Source organism: Diplodia corticola, assembly GCF_001883845.1.
Source record: "Diplodia corticola strain CBS 112549 chromosome Unknown scaffold40, whole genome shotgun sequence".
Taxonomy (NCBI): domain Eukaryota; kingdom Fungi; phylum Ascomycota; class Dothideomycetes; order Botryosphaeriales; family Botryosphaeriaceae; genus Diplodia; species Diplodia corticola.
This window is the reverse complement of record NW_017971519.1, coordinates 195,742-213,616: the sequence shown is the minus strand read 5'-3', so window position 1 is coordinate 213,616 and position 17,875 is coordinate 195,742. Positions and strand designations below refer to the sequence as shown.

Genomic DNA, 17,875 nt, shown 5'->3' with positions numbered 1-17,875 from the left:
GAGCGCTGTCAAGTTTGCAGCATACCGTGGCACCCAGAGCACTCGTGCACCGAGTTCAGCTCCTCGGAAGAGTACTCGCATCGACTCATCCGTCTTCTCAAGAAATCCGGCGCCAGGCGTTGCCCAGGTTGCAAAATCTTTGTCATCAAGGACGGCGGCTGCCACAGTATGGAATGTAAGGCTCTCCAAATCACGTATGAGCATTCGGGATGATGCTAACCAACGCATTTTCAGGTCCCAACTGTTGGGAACGCTTTCGATGGGACGTTGCATTATCAAATCTTCCCAATTGGGGGCAAATCCTCATCAGTGGCTTCGAGTTAGACAGCAGCGAAAACCGGGGGTTCAATGGCTGGCAGTAGGAGGTTCTTTGTATGCTGACAGGACCGACATAACACTCTACTCAATCTCAGACAAGTTTCGAGAATCTTGGCAATGCGGTGTCAGACACGAGTATTAAGAGCGACTCTTTTCCAGCTGCTGTGGCTCTCGAAGGCTGTATCGTTTGTCAATCCAAAGAGGAAGCTCTGGCAACGCGCGTAACAATGAAACGGGTCCACATTGCAACGACTCGTGTCTCACTTCAGCTTCGTATCAATATGGCTGACAGTGGGGCATTTCTGAAGAAGAAGGTCCTGTGTGCACATGAGAAGCAAAGGCATTCCGAGCGCCACGGCACGGCTTGGTTGTGCTCCATATAGTTTGTGGCGCGACTGATGGAGGGCGCGCGGGTAAATCCGGACTTCTGACTCTTTCTTCGTACGTGTTTCCATGAGGCGTCGCAGGACTGACAGTGACAGTAGGTAGCCAGAGGCTGTCCAGACAACGACACCGAGACAATGCGGAGTACGCCGGGGAAGAGGGGGGAAATGGCTGCGGGAAAGAGTTGAGCGGCAACGTTGGACGGACACGGCGCCGTTTTGATGGAAAATAAAGTCGAGACCATTCCGACGAGTAATACCGCGATGCAGCGCGCACCAGCCGTTGCACAGGACGTGCGAGGGCAGCCAAGAGCGATGATCGACGTTGTGGCGTCCGAGCCCACGGGAAGCGATAACGTACCACCCTCGAAATCTTAACGTACCACCCTCCCCACTTTTTAGCGATTAGTGTAGCACGTTCGGTAATAACGAATATAATAATAATACTTACTACTATAATTATAGTGTTTTAAACGTATATACCACGCTATAAATTCTTCTACTCTACTTCGGTGCGACCGAAGCTATAGTCCTTATAGCTTATAGTTATCGAATAACGTAACCCGTAAGCCTTAAGCCTTAAGCCTCTAGTAATAATACTTCGTTTATACTAACTAGTATATCTAACTACGTTCTAAACGAAGCGATATACTATATTATACGTATTAGACGAGAACCGCCTAGATAGGAACGTATATATACCTTAGATATATACGTCGCCCGCTAATTACTACTACCGCCCGATCCGCTCGATTCTAACGAACGCGAAGACGCGCCTTCTATCTATACTACTATAGAGATTATCGATCTCGAATCTACTAGCGAGTCCGACGATGGATACCGGCTCGTTAATAACGAAGCTAGTATTATCGGTAATAATATCTTCGCTAGAAACGAGCTGGAGTCTAGATCTAAGTCTAAGGAGAATATTATAGCCCTTAGTAAAACCGAAGAGGACCCTAATACCGCTATTAAGAATAATAGAGTTCTACTCTAGCTTCTTTATCCTTCGTTTATAACGGACGAGGGCGAATAGATCTTTATTATTAAGCCTCTACTAATAGAGACGTTCGAGTCCTTCGCTAATAGCGAAAGGGCTTATTATAACTAGGGTCTTACGTATAGTATAGACTTCCGCAAGCGTAAGTAGAAGAAGATAAATAGAGCCATCTATTAAATACGTATTATTTATAATCGTAAGGGGCGAAAGAATAGCACCCGTAATAACTCTAACCCGGACGATAATAATTATCTAGACGAATACTATTCGTCTAGACTAAATTAGCTAAATAGTCGCCGTTCTAGAAGAGGTTCTATCCGTATAGATTATAAGATAGGCTTTCTCTTCGTTACTACCAACCGTAATAACGTTAATAGCGAATAGGAGATTCGTTATTAATAAGAAAATCTAAGCTTCTATTATAATTACCCGCCTAGTATTAATAGCCGTGTCTTCGCCTCTTAGCGTCGTCGGTAACGAGCCGAGATACTATAGCTTATTAAGCTTATTTAAGAGTAGTAGCTTAGTAGTATTCGAGCGAACTAGTCTCTTACGTCTATTATAAATAGATATTCTACTACGCTCGTAACGTAATAGAATATCTATAACCTCTAATAGGCTAATCGCCTTTAGAAGCTTATATACGAGAATATAGTAAATATACTACTCTCTCGTCTTTAACGAAAGAACTTTACCTTCTACTTTATCGTTAATAACGAGTATTAACTAGATTCCCTACTTACGCTTTCTTCCGAGACGATTAAGCTCTAACGTACTAATCTAGATATTCTACTTATTAATCTTACGTTTAAGACGAATAGATATAACCGGCTATTACTAAATATAGTTAGTATAATAGTAAATAACCGAATAATCCCGCTTAGTATTAGCCTTCTTTCGTCTTAAACGAAGGAGGTATATTACTAGGCGCTCTTAAGCCTCTATAAGATTCTCGTTAAAAACGAAGTACTACTTTTAAGGGTTATTCTAATAGACCGTAATATTAGTTATATTAATATAGTAAAGCGTAGCTTTACGGGTATTTTAATTATCCTTTACTACTAGTATATTAATAAGGATATCCTTATCTATATACGAGAGAGGCATCCTTAATTCCGGTAAGATACGGAGTGGGTAGATTCGGCGAGGGCGAAAGAGATTATAAATCGTTTCTTTATATACTATAACGCCTAGACCGAAGAGGAGTTTACTTCGACCGTAGCGAGTATAGAGAGACTTAATACTCGTATTTCTAACTATCTAGAGGCGGAGTAGTAGCTATAGAAGAAGATATTTATTTCGGTATAGACGAAGGCCTATCTATATTTCGGTAATATTACTACGTCTCGTATTAAAGGCGCTTATACCTAGATTAAGAAGTAGATTATTAACTCTCGTAGTAACGTCTTTACGCTTATCCGTAGGCTAGAGACGTAGTAGGCGCTTACTACTATAATAATCGTTTACGACGAAGCGAAGAATAATATCTAGCGTCTAACCGCCGTTTATAGCGAGTTCTAGAACTACTATTAGGGTTAGATTTACCGCTACGCGTTAATATAGACCTCCCTTAAGCTTACTAAGGCTAAGTAAAACTAGATTAAGAGCTAGTCCGACCCTCGTTTCTAACGAAGATAATATACTAGTTCGTTTAAGGCGATATATAGCCGATTATACTACTAGACACTCTTTACGATTCTATATAAACGAAGATACTTTCTTAATCCTCGGTTATTCGACCGATACTAGTAGATTAATAGAGACTTAGTATTAACGATAGAATTAAAGACGCCCGTCTACTATAAACCCGCCATTATTCGGCGTCGACGAAGAATAGAACTAAGAGTAATAATACGTCTAATAAAATCCGGAGTAAATAGTATAAGAAGAGACCCTCTTCGTTCGGAACGAGTAGATCGAAATAACGTAGTATTACTACTAATTTTATCTTCTACCCCTACTCGGTCTAAATAAGTCTATATTATCCCCCCTTCGTAGCCTTTATAGCCTCTATAGCCTTTATAGCCTCCGCAGCTACCGGCTACTATAATAATATAGCGGGAGGTCTAGTATCTTCGTCTAGAACGAGTATAAACTCTAATATAACTAGCCTAGTAACGAGCTCTACTACTCTTTCGAGTACCCTCCTCTTCGCTACTAACGATGCCTATATAATACTACTACTTCGCTAACGGCGAACTATAATATTATTTCGCCCCGCCGATAGTATTCGCTTACGGCGAACTATAATATTATTTCGCTCCGCTAATAGCATTCGCTTATAGCGAACTATAGTATTATTTCGCTCTACTAGTAGTATTCGTTTATAGCGAACTATAGTATTATTTCGCTCTACTAGTAGTATTCGCCCGTAGCGAACCTACTCTACTAATATATCTAATCGTACTACTATAATAGTATTAATAGACGTTCGTTCCGGGCGAATAGTAGTTCTTCTATAGCCGTATACTAGTAAGGGCGTATAGCTGGTTATTCCGCTCTTCGTTTAGTACGAATACTATATAAGTATTTATTATTAGCTGGCCTTCGGTAATAGCGAGTATAAGTAGCTATTCGGCTATACGGCCTAAGAGTACTAGCTACTCGGCCGTACTACTTACGCTCGCTATTAACGAGCGTTAGCTATCTAGCCGTACGGCCTAGAAACGCTATTAACGAATACTAGCTACTTACGCTCGCTATTAACGAGCGCTAGCTATCCGGCCGTACGATTTACGGGCGCTAGCTACTAGGCCGTATAGCTTATACTCGCTATTAACGAGTGCTAGTAGTATAGTTAAATAGCTAATTTTATAGCTAAATAGCCGAATAGCTAGCCCTCGCAACTAGCGAGTATAAGCTATACGGCCTAGTAGCTAGCGCTCGTAAACTATACGGCCGGATAGCTGGCGCTCGTTAATAATAAACGTAAGTAGCTAGCTAAGTAGCTAGTATTCGTTAATAGCGCTTCTAGGCTATATAGCCGGATAGCTAGCGCTCGTTAATAGCGAACGTAAGTAGTATAGCTAAGTAGCTAGCGCTCTTAGACCGTATAGCCGGATAGCTACTTATACTCGCTATTACCGAAGGTTTACTATATAACGAACGTCTCTTATAATCTTATTTTCCTTCTTTATACTATACTAGTTTACTTCGTTATTAACGATAGCTATACCTTTCTAGTCTTTCTTTACTCTCCCCGGCTATCTAGCTAGTATTAGCTTCTATAGCGGCTTTAGCTAAGCTAGCTAAGTTCTAAGATTCTATACGGCTAATTAGGCTAGGCGTATAGACGGTTTATAGTAGAGCTTAAGTAATCTAAGAAAGGCGTAAGTTTAACCCCCTCTTCGTTATAAACGAACTAACTATAAAGAAAGTCGGGTTTAAGCGTATACGGCTCGCTAGGGCCCGTATACGAAGTCTTAGAATATTTAAGATAGAATAAAGGAGTTTATTTAGTAAGAACGAGTCCTTCTTATTATAATTCGTTGCTAACGAGTAAATTATAGTGTAATCTTCTAGCGTTCTACGGGTGGTTCGCTAAAGTACTATATCTACTAGGCGTTAAATACCCCTATATCTACTAGAAATAATATTATCTACGATACTTAGATCGTCCTAGACGAAGATATCTTACCCTATAGCTACGTATACGAAGATACGTTTTTAGAGGCTTAACTAATCTCGATTAATAGTTAGACTAAGCGGTAGACGGCTTTAAATAAGTTTAAGATACGTAATATTAACTCTAAATCCGTTCGTTACTAACGAAGCGCTAGGCGATAGGTTAAAAGTAGCGTAATCTTATAAAGGATATCGTTTACGCTATTCTAAATACTAGGCCTACTCTAACGGTCTTAGTTACGCACCGTACGCCTACTACTTACCCTTATTAATTACTGTTTAGGCTTCGGTGTAAACGAAGAGATTAGGTTAGCGAGTAGATAGTAAATTATATAATAAATTCTCTCCCTTCGTTGACAATGAATAAGTGTAATAATACTAATAATACGTATAAATGCTGCCAAGAACTCGTCTATAACGAAATAATAAAGGTATGTATTATGCATTCGTTATTACCGAGCGATCTGCGCTAATTACCACTAAGTGGGGCGGGGTGGTACGTTAAGATTTCGAGGGTGGTACGTTATCGCTTCCCGAGCCCACGTCTGCGGTTCCTCCAGATCTCACGGCGACGTCAACGAGGCTGCCTAGCGCGCGATAGCGAGTAGCTAGTACCGACCGCTCCTCGTATCCCTATGCCTCTCCCCCGTCACCCCCCTTTTCCTATTTTCCTATTCGGCTATCGAAGCAGAGCCCTACGGTGGTGCCGGAACGCGCCCCGAGGTCGATCGTGTCGATTGATTGAGCATCCGAGGTTTCACTACGGCCATTAGTCTTCGCAGAGCCTCGTGACGGGCCCTCTCCATCATCACAAGGCTACGTTCAAAATCCGTCTCGAATTGTGGAGGTGCCAAAGTATCTCCACATGGTGGGAGACGATGCGTTCTTGATCGAGCCGTTCCCAGAAGACGATTCATGGACAAGCATGAAACCATAATAAAGGACGTTGGCAAGACACTCATTTTGACAAGACGCAAGGCTCTCCACCGCCACTATACAAGGCCAAGAGCCAAGCCGAAGATGGCATGATGGGCTCAGAACCATGGAGCGCCGACACTTGGTGGCGCGTCGAATGGCCCAGATGCCATTCGGCTGAGCACCCGAGGCCCGTGGAATGATTTTAGAACCCAAAGGACCATTGCCGAGCCAAGGCTGAGAAACCTTGTGTGGATCGTGAGTTGCGAACCAGAGGAGCTGACTCGTAAACGGCGTGTTAGTCCACGATGGCCTTCGATCAAGTCATCGATATTAAAAGGCTGGGGGAGCCGCCCTCTGAGATGGGCACTGCAGCTGTACTACGCAGCAACCATTCGTTCACTCTTTTCATGACCGATAATTGTTTAATACCATAGCTCCTTAATATCTGCCATCTTCAAAATGCAGTCTCGTCTTTTGCAGGCGGTAAGCCAGGCTTCCATCCCAGCTTCTGTAGCTCTTGCTCATCTTGACACAGGCCGCCCTGTCCGCCATTGTCCGCCATGCCGCAGCCGCTGGATTCAGGACAGTAGGAACATCTGGGTGCACTGCTCAGATGCTCTTCATCCCTCCTTATACCGAGACAGCCGTCTTCCTTGATAAGTGAGGCTCAACACCCATCCCCGATATCCTCGTGCAACCCGTCTGACAGGATGCGCAGTTACCACCCCAACTACGGCGGACCAGGAGCCAACCTCGCCACTGGTGCTCACTCCAAAAATGCTTACAACTACGAAGGCACCAACACGGCTGTCTTCGCCACCGAATATGACCTGAAGACCAACACGCTCCGCAAGCTGCATCCCAAGAGCAACACCTTCTGCTCGGCCGGCGCCTTCTTCCCGGACGGCACCATGGTCAATTTCGCCGGCGCAGAGCCCGACGCCGGAGCCGGCGTGGGTGACGGCTTCGACGCCATCCGCACCTACGCCCCCGGCCCCTGCCCCGACGGCGGCTGCACCATGGACTTCGACACGGGCGCCGGCAAATTGCAGACGCGCCGTTGGTACCCCACCGCCGAGACGCTGCCCAACGGCGACGTACTCGTCGTGGGCGGCTCGGACGTCGGCCTGCTGGTGCTCAACGAGGCGAGCATCAACGTGCCTACGTACGAGCTGATCAAAGCGGACGGCTCCAAGGCCCCCGCACCGGTGCCGCTCCCCATCCTCGAGTTCACCGAGGAGGAAAACAACCAGCCCAACAAGTCCTACAACCTCTACCCCATCCGTAAGTCATCATCGTCGTCGCCGCCACCATCGCCATCCCGCCAACTAACCACCCACTCCCCCACAGTCCACCAACTCCCCAACCCCCGCGCCGCCGCCGAAGTCTTCACCCTCGCCGGCAACCAAGCCGTAATCTGGAACTACCAAACCGACAAGCTCGTCAAAGCCCTGCCCCCCGCCCCGCTCGAGCCGCGCACCTTCCCCTCCTCAGCCACCAGCGTGCTCCTCCCGCTCGAAGCCCCCACCTACGACCCGACCGTCCTCCTCTGCGGCGGCTCCAGCGGCGACATCCCCGACCCCCAAGCCCTCGACGACTGCTACACGCTCGCCCCCTACGCCGCGCGCCCCGCGTGGACCCCGACCGACAACCTCCCCAACGGGCCGCAAACCATGACCGACGGCCTCCTCCTCCCCGACGGCACCGTCCTCTTCATCAACGGCGCGCACCGCGGCTCCGCCGGCGGCTTCATGGCCGACGACCCCGTCCTCGCCCCCGTCATCTACGACCCCAAGGCCGCGCCGGGCAAGCGCTTCACCACCATGCCCGAAACAACCATCCCGCGGCTGTACCACAGCGTCGCGAGCGTGCTGCCGAGCGGCGAGGTGGTGGTCGCCGGCAGCAACCCCATGGTGTTTTACACGGACGACGGCGGCGTGCCGCCGGGGTGGCCGGCGTTCAGGAATAACGGCCACACCGGCTTCTTGAACCAGCAGCAGCGCGACGGCAACAAGTACCCGACCGAGTACCGCGTCGAGGTGTTCAGCCCGCCGTACATGGACGCGGAGGTGCGGCCGGTGCTGGAGGCGGCGCCCGAGGCGGTGGTTTATGGGAAGATGTTTGGGGTAAGGAGCAGCGTCGAGGGGAAGAAGGTCGAGGTCGTGATGATGAGTCCTGGGTTCCATACGCATGCGGTGGCGATGGGCCAGCGGATGGTCAAGTTGGAGGTGGCCAAGGGCGTGGGGGCGGGCGCGAGGAACGTCAAGGCGCCGCCGGGGCCGAGTACGATGGCGCCGGGTGTGTATTTGTTGTTTGTGGTTGTGGATGGGATCCCGTCGGAGGGGAAGTGGGTGAAGTTGTCGTATTGAGGCGTGTAGAGGTAGGTTGAGTAGTTTATACGAGGTGATGGTTTCTCTTGAGTGTGTTCTTTGAATTTGGTGATCGTGCGGGTGGTTGGTGTGGCCGCTGGGTCAATTGATTGTCTAGACGCTGAGGATCGTAGCTCGCTCATGCGGCTCTCGACTCTGGTATGTGATTGACTATGGCATGTAGTCATCTGGTGTCATGCTGAGCGTTGATGGGTGCGACATGCCGAATGTTGGCTGGGCAGACTCCAACGAAGAAGCCAAAGTTGACTCGGGAGGATTCACTGTGTCGGGTTCCATTTCAACTGTGCTGCCCGTACTCGCGTTGTGCTGAGGTTCTTCGTATCGTGTTTGTCCAGCCGGTAGCGCTGCTGTCAGAAGCTGAGCCCACAGCTGTCCGTACAAAGGAATAGTGGACATTCCAACGGCAGGCCTTAAACTTGTGTGACCTTGGACCTGCCTCACTTGTAGGTGCCTAAACTTTGCCAAAAGCATACATGCCAGCGCGACGGCCCTGTGTCACACGCTCTATTCTCGGTCTCGTGTCGGTTTTCCTTGCGTCCAGAGGAACGGATGTGGCGTCCCCGCAGGATCCGCATTGCACTTCGTCCCAAGCAGCTGAGCCTCACAGTCCGTGAACTTGTGGTTCAGCTTCGGAGGCTCCGTTTTCTTCCAACTTCTATAAAATGCCCCATACGCGCTCTACGTTTCCAATCCAGCACTACAGCGCGACAGATTCTCCTTACTTCTCACATCTACCTCCTTGAATTCTATCAAACCAAACACAATCACTTCTTCGATTTCTTCAACAATGCACATCACCCTCCCAGCTTTCGCGTTGGCTCTTTTGGCTCTGGGTTCATCGGCATCCACCTTGCCCGCCAAACGTAGCCTGCCTCAGAAGCGCGCTACACACTACGCCGAGCTCGATCTCGTCCAATTCGGACCAAACAGCACCGAAATCGAGAAAAGAAAATCAATCAAGTACTGTTTCACTGGACCATCTGAGTTTGGTAAGTACCGTGTCGCGACTAGAAAGGCCCAGAGACCCATCCATCGCACCCAACATCCCCACGGGTTCTGATACCGCAGTCCCCCAAGCTAACAAAAAACCCAATCGAACCACCACCAGCCGCGTGCATCGCCGTCGCCGACTTCACCCAGCAGCTCGCGTTCAACATCGCGTCGCAGTTCAAGGGCGACTCGGACAACAACGACTGCTCGGGCCACTCGGGCTCGCTCGACTCGGTCGTGTGGTACGTGTACGCGACGACGTCGGGCAGCCGGTGCGACACCACCGCCGAGCTGGGCACCTTCCAGGGCGCCATCGAGAAGTACATCCGCGGCGCCGGCGGCGAGATCTGCGACGTCCACTGCATCCGACTGACGCACGACGGCACCTTTACCGGCTGGCTGGCCCTCGCGCCGGATGGGCAGACGCTGGATCGATCCGTGTGCGACGCGACGGTTTTTGATACGGGCGCGACGTGCGATACTGGCGGCAAGAACGATGTTTGAAGCGGAGCGATAAAGCGACTTTTTGCTGCTGCTGCTGCTGCTGCTGCTGCTTTCGAGCAAATGGGAGGATTGGAGCGCGGTTTTTGGAGAGATCTGATGCCCGACCCCCCACCTCCCTGGTCTTTTCAAGAGTCTGTTGTTGTTATCATTCACAAGCACAAACGTCGGCCTTTGTCCAGTCATTACCGTGGTTTCTTTGCTGTTCGCAGCACCAAGCAACAATTGCAGTATCCGTTGCCTTGTCACACCACTCTCCTTTTATCCGCAGCAGATAGACCAATAATCGTCTAGAGCAGGAGCAAAGCGTGCAAGGCTGAGGCGAACACGTGAGGTTACTGACATCCTTGTTGTTTGGATTGCAAGGCTGAGTGTGGGGCACAGCATAATAGCCCTGGTAGCCCCATATATTTAGCCTCTCGCGGTTGTTTAATCCGACTTCCATCAAACAGTAGGCAGCACAAGATTTCCTGATCAGAAGAGAAGGTGTTCGTGTTCAAGCCATTTATATATACTGAAGTGATACGTAAATACATAAAGTGCAAAGTCACAACTGCCGTCATTCCAATCAATCAAGCCTCGACGCTTCCCGTCAGCACCGCGACGCGACGCCACTTACAAAGTCGAAGCGTTCCTCGAGTTGAAATACTCGAGCAGCAACTCGACGCGCTCGTCGGTGGCAACGGGCACCTGCTCGTAGCCATAGGGCAAGCCGTTGGCGTTGGCGGGGCGGGCGGGGGCGAGGTGGAAAGTGGTCCTGCTCTCGCTGCTGCTGGGGGCCCAGTAGGCGAGCGAGCCGTTGGTGCTGCTGCCGCCCGTGTTGGGGTTCTGGGTCTTGATGAAGTTGGCCCAGTAGGCGTTGAGGGTGGCGGCGATGTCGTAGTCGACGGCCTCCCACGGCAGGTCGGTGCCGTACAGGTTGTTGAAGATGTACGTGATCTCCGACATGTGGTAGGCGCCGCGGGTCTGGCCGGGCGGCGCATGGTCCCAGTAGTACGTGTACATGGGCGAGGCGGCCGACTGGGCCCAGTAGTTGGCAAAGTTCCACGAGCCGACGAGCGAGATGTCGCGGGCGAGGAGGTTGGTGTTCATCGAGGCCTCGGTGCCGTTGGTGGCCGGGTAGGCGGCGGCGAAGTCGCTGGCGAGGTCGCCGTACGTCTCGGTCAGGGTCTCGGTCCACTGGGCGACGGTGGTGTTGGTGCCGTAGCCGGCGCCCGACTCGTCCTTGGTGTTGCCGGTGATGAGGGGCACGTCGTTGGCGGGGCCGCGCTGGAGCTGCTCCATGTACGTCATGGGCAGGGCGTAGCCGTCGAGGGTGCCGCGCCAGTTGGAGAAGGAGGTGAAGCCGCTGTTGGCGTTGATGTCGTAGGCCGACACCTGGCGCAGCTCGGCGAGGGTGGAGACGTTGAGGTAGCCCATCAGCTCCTTGCTCAGCGCGATGGAAGTGGACATGTTGTTGTAGCCCTCGGCGAGCGAGGTCGAGGCGGGGTCACGGGGGTCGCGGATGCCGCTCTCGGCGATGGCACCGACGATGAGACCCTTGGCGAGCGGGCTGTTGACGGTGTGGTAGACGGCAGCGCTGCCGGCTGACTGGCCGACGGTGGTAATGCGGTCGGGGTCGCCGCCAAAGTCGGCAATGTTCTCGTGCACCCACTTCAGGGCTGCAACCTGGTCGAGGATGCCGTAGTTGCCCGTGGTGACGTTGCCCGACTCCTCGTACAGCTCGGGCAGGGCCAGCCAGCCGTAGGGGCCGGTGCGGTAGTTGTACGTCACAACGACGATGTCCTGCAGGGCCATGCCACCGCCGTCGAACATGGACCAGGCTCCATTGGCACCAGCCGGGTAGCTCCAGATCATGACGGGGCGCTTCTCGGCCGTCGAGTTGGCCGAAGACCAGATGTTGAGGTTCAGGCAGTCCTCGTCGTAGACCGTGTCAGCTCCGCCGTAGGGGGCGGTGCCAGCGGGGCATGCGGACCCAAAGCTGTCGGCGACGAGGGTTCCGTTCCAGGCATCGCGCGGCTGGGGGGCCTTCCAGCGGTTGGCGCCGCCCGTGTTGGCGGCGAAGGGAATGCCCTTCCAGACGGTCACGCTCTCCCAGCCGTCGAGGTAGGAGCAGCAGGTGGCGTTGAGGGCGGGAATGCCCTGCACGGCGCCATACTGGGTGTTGATGGTGGTGTTGTAGAGATAGGCGCTGGCGGCCGACGTGTAGGCCAGCACGGCCCGGACCGCACCGGCTCGGAACGAAGGCGACGACTTCATTCCTGGGCTGTTTGGAAACGACTGGATGGGGAATGATTCGAATGAAACAACGAGGGAATCACTTCCGGATTTATAGCCAGGCTGTGTTGCGTGGGTGGCTCCATTGCGCAGGGATCTGCCCCTGGCCGCGCATGCTTCTTTCCTACGAACGCGTCTTGTGGGGCAGTGCCGTTGTCAACATCGGACCATGTAAGCAGATGGCCTGCGCCTGTTTTCGTACTGGCTCGACTCCGACTGGTTGAAATGGTCTGCGGGAAGAGACCATGGACCGTGATCTCTGAACGTCCCTGCGGCGGCGGGGCTCTGGACTTTGGCTGGATGCTGCACGTCCCAGGGTTGCAGTGTACAGAGACAATTAGGCGATGAGCGCAGGCCTGCATAGGAAGCTGCGTGACCTGCGTCGTAATAGATGAAACGAGACGACGACGCGGCCGCGCGTGAAGGCCGGTCTTGCCAGGAATCGCTTCGGTCCTTAGCTATCGCCGATCAAGTCCGACAGGAATTGGGCCGGTGCTACCGCCAGTGCCATGATAATACCGCCCTCTATAAGACCGTCCGCGTCACCTACCAAGTCAGTGTTTCTTCTATGCGAACGACCGTCTTGGATACGAGGAAGCGTCTTCGCGAACGAACAAACGTCTTCTTATACCCTCTGCGACCATGTCTTTCCTTCGCGAAAGACTTTTTTTTCACGAAACGTCTTTTTCTTACGGCGAACGTTGGCCTCTCGCGAATAAGCATTTAACCAAAAAGGCGCCTGTTTGTAAGAAAAAAGCTTGTTCGCGAAGAAGACGCTACTCACTACGAAAAACATGCTTTTCCACGGAGAAGTATAATTCTAATAGTCGTTGCGGATTAGTCTAGGTGGCGCAGACCCTCTCTCTTACGGCCCGTCATACATGATCTGTTTCCTTCCAGCGTGCGCGTGCTTTCACGTACGTATACGTCGCACTATGATGCACGTCTACAACCACAGTAGTCCGAAGAGACCCAGAGCCCTATCCAGCCTCCGCGATGTGAGCAAGTAAAAAAAAAAAAAAAAAAAGAACCAGAGCAAGCGTCATCGACGTCACACCTCTCAGCTGGACCTTCACGCGGCCGCCAGCGCACTGCACGGCTGATCCAGCAGCGCGCCCGTCCGCTGATACTCAATCTTCTTCTCCCCGCTCAAAATGTCAAACGTCGTGCTCAGCCCGTCGCCCTCGACCCGCCCCGTCACCTCAAACACGACCCAATCGCCGACCTCCTCCCTGCTCGCCTTGCCCGCCTCCGACTCCTCCCACCGCTCCACCTCCAGCTTCGGCACCGCCACCCCCACCCTCGCCACCTTCTTCACCACATCCACCGCGACACTGCCATCTTCCGCCAACACATCCTTCCGCACCGCCGCCCGCACCGTCACGTCCCGCCTGACGCTGGTATTCGCGTCGTCGCCCGCCGGCACCGCCGAGCACGACCGCTTCGCCAGGTACATGAAGCTGTCGTCGAGCGGGTAGCCCGTCGCGGAGCCGGCGTTGTCGTAGACGGTGGCGGCGCCGGACGCGCGGTCGACGACGGTGACGTTGAAGCCGGCGATGCCCGAGGCGGCGGGGATGGTGGTGGAGAACTCGTGCCAGGTGAAGGTCTCGCCGAAGAGGCCGACGGACGTGCCGAGGCGGTAGGTGGCGCGGACGGTGGAGATGGTGGTGTTGAGCGCGGTGCCGTTGGTGTTGGTGTCGACGTCGCGGGCGGGGAGGTAGGTGAGGGAGACGGTGTGGGCGTCGGGCTGGGTGCCGGCGGGGGTGAGGTAGACGCGGATGCGGCCGGTGAAGGAGATGTGGGTGGCGTTGAGGAGGGCGAGCGAGGTGATGTAGGGTTTGATGGGGATGGGGTCGGTGGCGAAGGTGTCGGAGAGGGCGACGCCGGCGGGGACGGCGTCGATCATGCGGCCGAGGATCGAGGCGCATGAGGATTGGAAGGTGGCGGCGTCGGAGAGGGCGCGCATCGTGGCGTTGTTGTCGGCGGCGAAGACGCGGGCGTCGCTGTTGAGCGTGGCGTTGGGCCCGTGGACGAGCAGGTTGTCGGTGCTGTCGTCGAGGTATTCCGTCACGACGGCGTTGTCGAACAAGGAGAAGGAGTCGTCGGCTTCGAAGTGCTCGAAGTTGGTGTCGGACGAGTTGAGGGTGATTTCGGGGAAGTTTTTGCCGTGGACGCCGCCGAGCGTGTGTCCGCACGCCACCATGGCGATCATGTCGGCTGGGGGCTTGTCAGTGCTGCAGGTTGCGGGCATCAGGGGGGGACGGGCTTACAGGTGTTGAAGCCGGCTTTGGCGAAGATTTGAGTGTGCGTGTCGATGTCTTGGTCCGGCTTTGGCACACCCAGCGGCCCGGCCTCAGTGGCATCGATCCGGCCCACGCGGAAGGGAATCTTGGGCCCGCCACACCGGCCGACGGCGACGACGGTGGACAGAGCGATGAGGTCGGCAGTCGAGGCTCGGATGGTGTGGTAGTTGTTTGTGAATCCAAAGGTGCCGTTGAAGGCATCCCCGACGTTCTCGTCCCGCTCCGTCTCGAACATGATGGACGCATCCAGCCCGCCCGTGCCGGCTGCCGCGTCGTGCGTCGACATGTCGTGGTACGCAGTGCGCACCCATTCTGCTGCTGTCTGCCGGCCCGCTCCCGCCGAAGAGAAGTCGCAGGGATTCACACCTGTGGGTCGTCAGTTTGTTGAACGTCTACGTCGTGTGGTCATGTGCCTACCGTCGACGAAGCCCTCGCGAATATAGCCGCTCTGGAGGTACCGCAAATCCTCCAGGTAGTCGTATTGCGAAGGCCAGACATATTCGGCCGTCGATGGCAGGATCTGGAGCAGACCGAGCCCCGCAAGAGCAGCCGTCTTCATGATAACGAGTGGAATGGTGGGAAAGAAGGTGCAAAGCGAGCGACTGGCAATACCGAGATGGTTCAAGGCAGGCCGTGGGCCTTTTTGAACCCCATACCCCGGCCTTAAGATTTCAGGAAGGAGGCTTCGAATTGGAAGCATTAGAAGCGGACCTATATGATGCTCGTATTTACCACTCTTGTGATTGGTCCATGGAGCATCAAGGGTGACATCGGCTGCGCGCACGGCTCTACATCTCTTTTCTCGAACATGAGCTAGCCTTCTTTCAAGATTCGCCGCTGCACTGTTCCAAAAATAAGTGGCGGTCGGGCATTTCGAGCACACGCGCTTGAGTACGAGGTACCCTGCCTGAGCACCGTACGAGAATGCGACTTGAGAGTGGATCATCAGTACATGTGAACAAGCATTCAGAGGAAATCTTCTCCGATTATGCCAACGACTTCGGTGCAGATAAAAGAATCCGGCCCACGGCTATCCGGCATCCGAGCACAGGCGCAGAACCGCCGAACCCGGTCCCAAAATAAACCCTGCAAAACGGCCGAAACACCTTAGTCGCAAAAGCGTATCTCTTAAACGGCAATCCTTGGAGGAAGGAAACACGAACGCATGGAGCAGCACCGTGCTCCCCACGTCGAGTCCCTCCTTTTGCTTCTCTTTCGCTCTCACGCCCGGGTGGGCTACCCAAAGGGCAGCCGATCGGTTTTTTGAATACGCAAAAGGGTATTTGCATTCGCTCTCAAAAGGAAAGAAATCATAACCTTACAAGGGGATATAAAGACATCCGTTCTTCCCGGCCGTCTTACCCAGTCGTCCATAGCGAGGCGTCCTCAGACTGATCACACACAATCAGCAACACATTCACAATGGAATGCATGCACCGACACCTTACCTCCAGTAATAATTCCCAGTGCACCAAGTCCTGCAACCGTCAATAAACCACTGCAGTTCCCTTGTCAAGTGTTCGTCTAGAACCCCATTGCCGAATCGCCGCATCAATTTTTGTGCAACGTCGTCCATCTCGCCGACAGTCCAGATGAACATGGAAACAGCCTGGTTGGTTGCGACTTGCATCCGATCGGATCCGTCTTGCGCTTTGGCGTACCAGATGGGGATGGCGTTTGCGATGGATTCTCCCGCCTGTATTCTGTGTCAGCAACTCTTGCCCACGCCTTGCTTAACAACGCCATGTGCTGAACGCTTGTTGAGGATGGCCACCTACGAGTTCCTTCTTCGCTGAGAAACAGTCATTTACGCTTTGGCTGAGTCAGTTTCGGTCCATCCATTTTTTGCCGTTTCGACGTGCCTGACTGACAGTGAAACGTTGGTATTCGTTAGAGTCCACAGCCTCTTCATATCCGGGTCCTCGAACACTTGCTTCGGGAGTCCGCTCGCTTTTGCGAGGTACCTGCCAACACGGGGCCACACGCAGGCCCTTTCGTCAGCACAAGGAAGCGTTTCCTCCAAACGGGCACGTGCTGCAACGGGCATCTCAACTTACTCGACCATCGCAAGACACACCTCGACCGCGCTCGCCCCGTCCCGGAACTTCCAATACTCCTCGGGCGTCGGAATGCCGCCAGCGAGCCGGGAGCACTGCTCCTCCCTCGTCATCCCGAGGTAGAAGATGACGTTATCGAGAAGCCTTTGCCGCTGCTCTACCCACGCCACCACCACGTCAGTCGGGTCCCACGTTTTTATTTCCACAGACGATTAAGGTTTCGAAGTCACCAACCCATGTTGTATACAGCTTGTATCTCTTGGCCGAGCATGGAGAAGCTCTGGATGATGTGGCTGTACCCCGTGCCGTTGACGGCGCAGGTCGTCGAGTCGTCGTCGTCGACGGGCGCGGGCCGGCGTCCGGGCTGCGGCTCGCCATCGTCGGCGAGGCCGAGGCATCTGCGGACGTAGTCGACGAGTTCGGCGCGGTATCGGTTGGAGGTCTCGAGGTCGTCGACCATTGTTCCGCTTTCCATGTCGAGCTCTTGAGGAGGAATGGTCAGCACGAATGACGAAAGATCGGGCTGAGTGTCGTCCCCAAGGAACGGTTCCCGGGACGTAGGTATGTTATACTCACCGTCATCCACGATGAAGATCTTGAGATCCCGGTAATAAGATTGCGTCAACGACACGGTTATCCCGTAGCAGCGGTCATTGATCGGGACGAAAACATACCCAGATGTTCAGCAGCGCCGCAATCTTCAAGCGATCATAGCTTGCGAAAGGGTAGACGCAGGCTCCCAGCAGCCCGATGTCAGCAATCTTGAACGCCTGACGCAGCTTCTCCGAGGGGATGGCACTGAAGAGCATCTTATTTAGCAGCTGGCCCCAACTCCGTCCCGCGCCAAGATGGACACACGGGGCAACACCACGCCCCACACACACATGTTCTCTTCTTTCTCTCTCTCTCTCTCTCTCTCTCTCTCTCTCTCTCTCGCGTCATGCTCACCTGTCAAGCCAATCGCTCACGTCCCGCCTCAGACGGTCGAGCCCCGGATTCACGGCCTGAGGCCAGTGACTGCAATACTGCCACAGGTCCGGAAGCACAAGAGTTTGGCCGCGGACCGAGGAGAGCAAGTCTAGTCTGGTAGACAGGAGACGGCCAGGCATGATTC

The 17,875-nt window shown here is 53.2% G+C and overlaps 5 protein-coding genes across 5 annotated transcripts; 2 read left to right on the top strand and 3 right to left on the bottom strand.

Annotated features, from left to right (window-relative positions):
* Positions 1 to 6,702: 6,702 nt before the first annotated feature.
* BKCO1_4000064 (galactose oxidase-like) lies at positions 6,703 to 8,612 on the top strand (the record flags this gene model as incomplete). The annotated part of the gene is made up of 4 exons (XM_020275476.1): positions 6,703 to 6,726; positions 6,779 to 6,903; positions 6,962 to 7,527; positions 7,594 to 8,612. The coding sequence occupies 4 exons, from the start codon at positions 6,703 to 6,705 to the stop codon at positions 8,610 to 8,612; spliced, it is 1,734 nt and encodes a 577-aa protein (XP_020128441.1).
* An 808-nt stretch (positions 8,613 to 9,420) lies between these two features.
* Positions 9,421 to 10,127, top strand: BKCO1_4000063 (uncharacterized protein; the record flags this gene model as incomplete). Its single annotated transcript, XM_020275475.1, has 2 exons — positions 9,421 to 9,622; positions 9,742 to 10,127. 2 exons carry the CDS (start codon positions 9,421 to 9,423, stop codon positions 10,125 to 10,127), a joined length of 588 nt encoding a protein of 195 aa, XP_020128438.1.
* A 612-nt stretch (positions 10,128 to 10,739) lies between these two features.
* On the bottom strand, positions 10,740 to 12,383 carry BKCO1_4000062 (carboxylesterase; the record flags this gene model as incomplete). The annotated part of the gene is made up of 1 exon (XM_020275474.1): positions 10,740 to 12,383. One exon carries the CDS (start codon positions 12,381 to 12,383, stop codon positions 10,740 to 10,742), a length of 1,644 nt encoding a protein of 547 aa, XP_020128439.1.
* Positions 12,384 to 13,473: 1,090 nt separating this feature from the next.
* Positions 13,474 to 15,263, bottom strand: BKCO1_4000061 (wsc domain-containing protein; the record flags this gene model as incomplete). The annotated part of the gene is made up of 3 exons (XM_020275473.1): positions 13,474 to 14,618; positions 14,672 to 15,070; positions 15,122 to 15,263. The coding sequence occupies 3 exons, from the start codon at positions 15,261 to 15,263 to the stop codon at positions 13,474 to 13,476; spliced, it is 1,686 nt and encodes a 561-aa protein (XP_020128437.1).
* Positions 15,264 to 16,062: 799 nt separating this feature from the next.
* Positions 16,063 to 17,570, bottom strand: BKCO1_4000060 (terpene synthase; the record flags this gene model as incomplete). Its single annotated transcript, XM_020275472.1, has 8 exons — positions 16,063 to 16,095; positions 16,153 to 16,182; positions 16,236 to 16,400; positions 16,483 to 16,516; positions 16,576 to 16,668; positions 16,762 to 16,918; positions 16,996 to 17,356; positions 17,436 to 17,570. 8 exons carry the CDS (start codon positions 17,568 to 17,570, stop codon positions 16,063 to 16,065), a joined length of 1,008 nt encoding a protein of 335 aa, XP_020128505.1.
* Between the last annotated feature and the right edge of the window lie 305 nt (positions 17,571 to 17,875).